Source organism: Frankliniella occidentalis, unplaced genomic scaffold, assembly GCF_000697945.3.
Source record: "Frankliniella occidentalis isolate FOCC.00 unplaced genomic scaffold, Focc_3.1 Scaffold373, whole genome shotgun sequence".
NCBI lineage: Eukaryota > Metazoa > Arthropoda > Insecta > Thysanoptera > Thripidae > Frankliniella > Frankliniella occidentalis.
The window spans coordinates 1-5,050 of NW_026267496.1; the positions used below are offsets into that span (position 1 = coordinate 1).

Consider the following 5,050-nt stretch of genomic DNA (forward strand, 5'->3'; position numbering starts at 1 on the left):
TCGATATTGATTTTTATTTTGCTTGTTAATCGAGGCTTTATTCTTGAAAGTTTCAGTTGGTATTTTGTGTAAATTATGTAATTTTGGCGTATATTAAAATCTCAGCTTGTTATCAACAATAACAGTACAGAATTATCAATTTGTTTTCATTGCACTTGGGTTTTAAAGGTAACGATGTTGTAGATGTCCGTAGCCACATGCATAATAGTGACATCCATATACCGCACCACGCTCCATGGATAAAATGCATTCTGTCGACCTTTTATTTACACCCGCCTTCTCCTGTTGCAGGTCCTGCTTGTGGAGCCCCACTCGAAGCTGATGAATCCCTACTTGCACGTGCATGTTGGTGTCGGAGAAAAAGGGTGGGAGAGGGGGGGTCATAAAAAAATCGCCACTCTCAGAGTTTGTGACGGTGTTCTTGTTTTGTCGCAGGCGCTGACTCGGTCACTTCCAGAGAACCGACGCCCACTGACCGTCCCGCGCACCCCACTGGTCCGCTGCACGAGAATAAGCAGGAGACCGAGGACGAAAAAACCTCACTCCACGAGGAGCTCTTCGTGAATGACGTTAGCCCAGAAGGTGCGCTCGCTGACATGTCATTTTGCCATCTTGTCACTAGCAAAAATGAAACGGAATCGATGGTAAGGTACACTACGTTTCCTTGCTAACGTTCCTTGCGGGTTCTCTTGCTGTTGCAGGCGCTGACTACGACACACCGAGGGGACCGACCTACACCGAGCGCCCCCCGCGCCCCACTGACCCGGTGCACCGGGCGAATCAAGTGGGCGCGGACGAGGTCACACTGCACCAGGGAGTGACTGTGGCCGACGGTCCAGAAAGTCCAGGCAGCGGCGAGGGCGGCCAGCTGGTGGTGACGGGGCGCTACTCGCTCCGCGCCGGCCTGAGCTACGAGAGTCGGGACGGAGGAGAGGGCGGTCACCAGGACAACGAAGATCTCGAGCAGCACCCTGAGAGCGACGGGCAGGATGGCGACAGCCTGGAGCTGCACCCAGAGGATGGCGGTCAGGAAGCCGGTAGTGGGGAAGAGGGGGCGGCCGTCGACAAAAGCGGCTCAGAGGAGCTTGAGGACCAAGTGCAGCGGAAACCGAGGAACCGATTGTCCACAGGGCATGTTCAGAACAGGAAACCAACATACAAGTGCGATGAGTGCCAGAAATGTTTTTCAAAGAAAAGCAATCTAGTTATGCACATCAGGACACACACTGGAGAGAGACCATTTGAATGTGACACATGTCATAAGCGTTTCAGTCGGAAATGTGTTCTTGAGACTCACTTCAGAACCCACACTGGTGAGAAACCGTATGAATGTAGAGTTTGTCTTAAGCGTTTCAGACAGAAAAACATTCTTGATACACATGTAAGGATCCACACTGGTGAAAAGCCTTATGCATGTGACTCTTGTCATAAGCGTTTTAGTGATCAAAGTGCTCTTGCTTACCACGTCCAGACACACTCTGGCGTCAGGCCACATGAATGTGGCATTTGCCATAAGCGTTTCTACCAGAAAAACAAACTTGTTAAGCATGTGAGGACCCACTCTGGCAGGAAACTTGGCAGAAAAGTGCTCTTGCTTAACACGCCACAACCTCCAAAAATTGTGCATCCAATGTCAACATGACACACGCTCGTGATAAGCCATAATTTCTATTGATTGAGCCATAAGATTCACATTTCTCTTGCAAAGCTGAAAGAATATTAATGTCTTTTGGATGATAAAACACGACAAAATGCTACAAACGACAAATATCAAGAGGAACCTTTTATTGAATTGATCTTTGTTGTGCTTGTTAATCGAGACAAACTTTGTTCTTGACATTTCTGATTGTTTTTTTTTTGTGTAAATAATGTAATTTTGGCCAATAATAAAATGTCGTGTTGTTATCAATATAATAATAGTACCGAATTAAAAGATTTTTAAATTGTACTTGTGCTTTGCTGGTAACATTGTTGTAGATATCCGTCGCCACATGCATTGTAATACGTTACTCACTGCGAGGTTGGTTTCTTTCGCCAGTTTCACTTGTTGTACTGTTGTACTGTTGCAGCTCTTCGGCCCCTCTTTTACGGCACCACGCTCCTCTAATAAAACGCATTCTGTTGACTTTTCACTAACACGTGCCATCTCCTGTTGCAGGCTCTTCTTGTGCAGCCTACATGGACGCTAATGCATCCCTACTTGCACGTGCACGCTGGTGTCGGGGAGACTTCTTCCTTCTTCACCCTATCCCCACTCTTAGGCATTCTGACGGTGTTCTTGTGCTGTTGCAGCCGCTGACCCCGGCACAGCGAGAGAGACAGCGCCCACAGACCGCCCTCCGCAGCCCACTAGTCAACTGCACGAGGTGAAGCTGGATGCCGCGGACGAGAAGACCTCGCTCCACGAGGAGCTCAATCTGAACGACGATGGCCCAGAAGGTGCGTCGATAACATGTCTTTTTGCCGTCTTGTCACCGCTTAAAAACTGAATATAATTGATGACGATATTGTGTTTTATCGGTAGCGTTCTTGTGGTGTTCTTGTTCTGTTTCAGGCGCTGACTCCGGCCCACCGAGAGGACCGACGCCCGCAGAGACCGCCCTCCGCGCCACAGCGACCCACTCTACCGGGCAGATCAAGTTGACCAGGACGAGAAGGTCACACCGCACCATGCAGTGACTGTGACCGACGGTGCGGAAAGTTCGGGCAGCGGCGAGGACGGCCAGCTTCTGGTGGCGGGAAGCTACTCGCTCCGCGCCGGCCAGAGCTACGCGAGCCGGGACGGAGGAGAAGGCGGACACCGGGACGACGATGATCTCGAGCAGCACCCTGAAAGCAACGGCGAGGACGGCGAGGACGGCGAGGCCCTGCAGCAGCAACCCGAGGATGGCGGCCAGGAGTCTGCTGGCGAGGCGGAGGCGGCCGGGGACAGCAGCGGTTCAGAGCAGCCGAAGGACCAAGTGCAGCGGAAGCGGAGGAACCGATTGCCAACAGGGCGTGTTCACGGCGGACAAGGGTCGTACAAGTGTAATGAGTGCCAAAGGTGTTTTAAAAGGAAAAATGATCTTGCTAAGCACGTCAAGACGCACACTGGTAAGAGATCATATGAATGTGACATTTGTCACAAGCGGTATAGTAGTCAAGGTAATCTTGTGACGCACGTCAGAACCCACACTGGTGAAAAACCATATGAATGTGACTTTTGTAATAAGCATTTTGCCCAGAAAGGTGATCTTGCTAAGCACGTCAGGACCCACAGTGGTGAAAAACCATTTGAATGTGGCACTTGTCATAAGCGTTTCAGCCGGAAATATATTCTTGATATTCACATCAAAACTCACACTGGCGAGAGACCATATGAATGTGTCATTTGTCACAAGCGGTTTATAAATTAAAGTAATCTTGCTTTGCACGTTAGGACTCACACTGGTGAGAAACCATATGAATGTGACATTTGTAATAAGCATTTTAGCCAGAAATGTGTTCTTGATGTTCACGTCAGGACCCACACTGGTGAGAGACCATATCAATGTGACATTTGTCACAAGCGGTTTCGTGATCGAAGTAATCTTGTGACGCACGTCAGGACCCACACTGGTGAGGAACCATATGAATGTGATGCCTGTCACAAGCGTTTCAAACAGAAAAGTGCTCTTGCTTACCACGTGAGGACCTCTAATAAATGTGTATGTAATGTCCACATGAGACGCTCTTGATAAGCCATTTTGGCCATGAGATATACATTTCTCTGACCAAGATGAAGAACTATTCAGGTTTCTTGGAAGATTGGTCACGACGATGCTACGATCGAGAAATATGAAGAACAATCTATTTTCGACATTGATTTTTGTTTTGCTTGTTAATCGCTTGTTAATCGAGACGAACTTTGTTCTTGAGAGTTTTTATTTGTATGTTGTGTAACTTATGCGATTTGGGTGTTTAATAAAATATCATTTTGTTATCAATATAATAATAGTACAGAATTAAAATATTTCTTATTACATTTGTGCTTTGAAAGTAACAGTGTTGTAGATGTCCGTAGCTATATACAGAAATGATATTCACTAGACTGCTTGGTCGCTCTCGCCAGTTTCACTTCTCTCTTCTTGTTTTGCTGCAGCTCCCTGCTCTGCCCCGTCTTCTGTACGGCATCACGCTCCTCCGATGGAATGCATTCTGTTGACTTTTCACTAACTCGCGCTATCTCCTGTTGTAGGCTCTTCTTGTGCAGCCCACATGGAAGCTGATGCATCCCTACTTGCACGTGCACGCGGGTATCGGTGGGACTCCTTACCCTGTCGCCACTCTTAGGCTTTCTGACGGTGTTCTTGTGCTGTTTCAGCCGCTGACACAGCGAGAGAGACAACTCCCCCCGCGGCCCTGCAGCGGCCTGCACGCCAGCAGGAGTGGGTCGCAGCTAGGCTAGACCTCGGTGGTCCCGCGCAGCCATAGGCCACTGGGAACTGCGAGCAGCTTTTTCCCAAAGAGTCGGGCAAAGAGTTCCATTAGACGACTTCGCTCTCGCTACCTGGAGGGGGTTGGAGGAGAGTGGCGCGGAAAAAGGGGGGGGGGGATGTTTAAATGCGTTTCAAGTGTTGTTGTCAGGCGAGGAAAGTGACATACACACACACACAGCGCGCGTTTATAGGAGACTAACACGCCTCTATCGCGGACTAGGGCAGAGTCAATAATTCAGGGCACGTTCGGAGCGACGCGTCGACGCCGGCGAGACCCAACCTGGAAGCGGAAGTGAAGGCGCCTGAGCTTGAAGGTGGCGCCACTTTCAAGCCAACCGGAAGCGGAAGTGAAGGTGCCACAGCTTGAGGTACCTTCGAGGTGCGTCCCGCGCGGGGCGGCCCTGGTCCGAGCCGAGGTCTGCGCGGCCGGTCTCGGCGGCCATGGGCCCCCACCCCCGCCTGCTCGCCGCGATGCACCCAACGCGGGGCGAAATTGCTGCTAAATGTTTCAAGGCAGGTTGTTGTGACCCCCGCAGCAGCCGCACCGCCGTGTTATGGGCCACTCGGGGGTCTCCCGGGACCTGAGGGGAGGG

The 5,050-nt window shown here is 50.3% G+C and overlaps 3 protein-coding genes across 3 annotated transcripts; all 3 read left to right on the forward strand.

Annotated features, from left to right (window-relative positions):
• Positions 1-105: 105 nt before the first annotated feature.
• Positions 106-2,688, forward strand: LOC127751189 (zinc finger protein 774-like; the record flags this gene model as incomplete). Its single annotated transcript, XM_052274315.1, has 5 exons — positions 106-168; positions 292-345; positions 426-582; positions 702-2,439; positions 2,555-2,688. Coding segments are annotated over 4 exons (1,215 nt in total), but the record flags the coding sequence as incomplete, so codon positions are not given.
• On the forward strand, positions 2,179-3,402 carry LOC127751184 (zinc finger protein 157-like). Its single transcript, XM_052274309.1, has 3 exons — positions 2,179-2,206; positions 2,293-2,439; positions 2,560-3,402. The coding sequence occupies exons 1-3, from the start codon at positions 2,179-2,181 to the stop codon at positions 3,393-3,395; spliced, it is 1,011 nt and encodes a 336-aa protein (XP_052130269.1). The 3' UTR covers positions 3,396-3,402.
• LOC127751185 (early growth response protein 1-like) lies at positions 3,399-3,716 on the forward strand (the record flags this gene model as incomplete). Its single annotated transcript, XM_052274310.1, has 1 exon — positions 3,399-3,716. A coding segment is annotated over one exon (318 nt), but the record flags the coding sequence as incomplete, so codon positions are not given.
• Between the last annotated feature and the right edge of the window lie 1,334 nt (positions 3,717-5,050).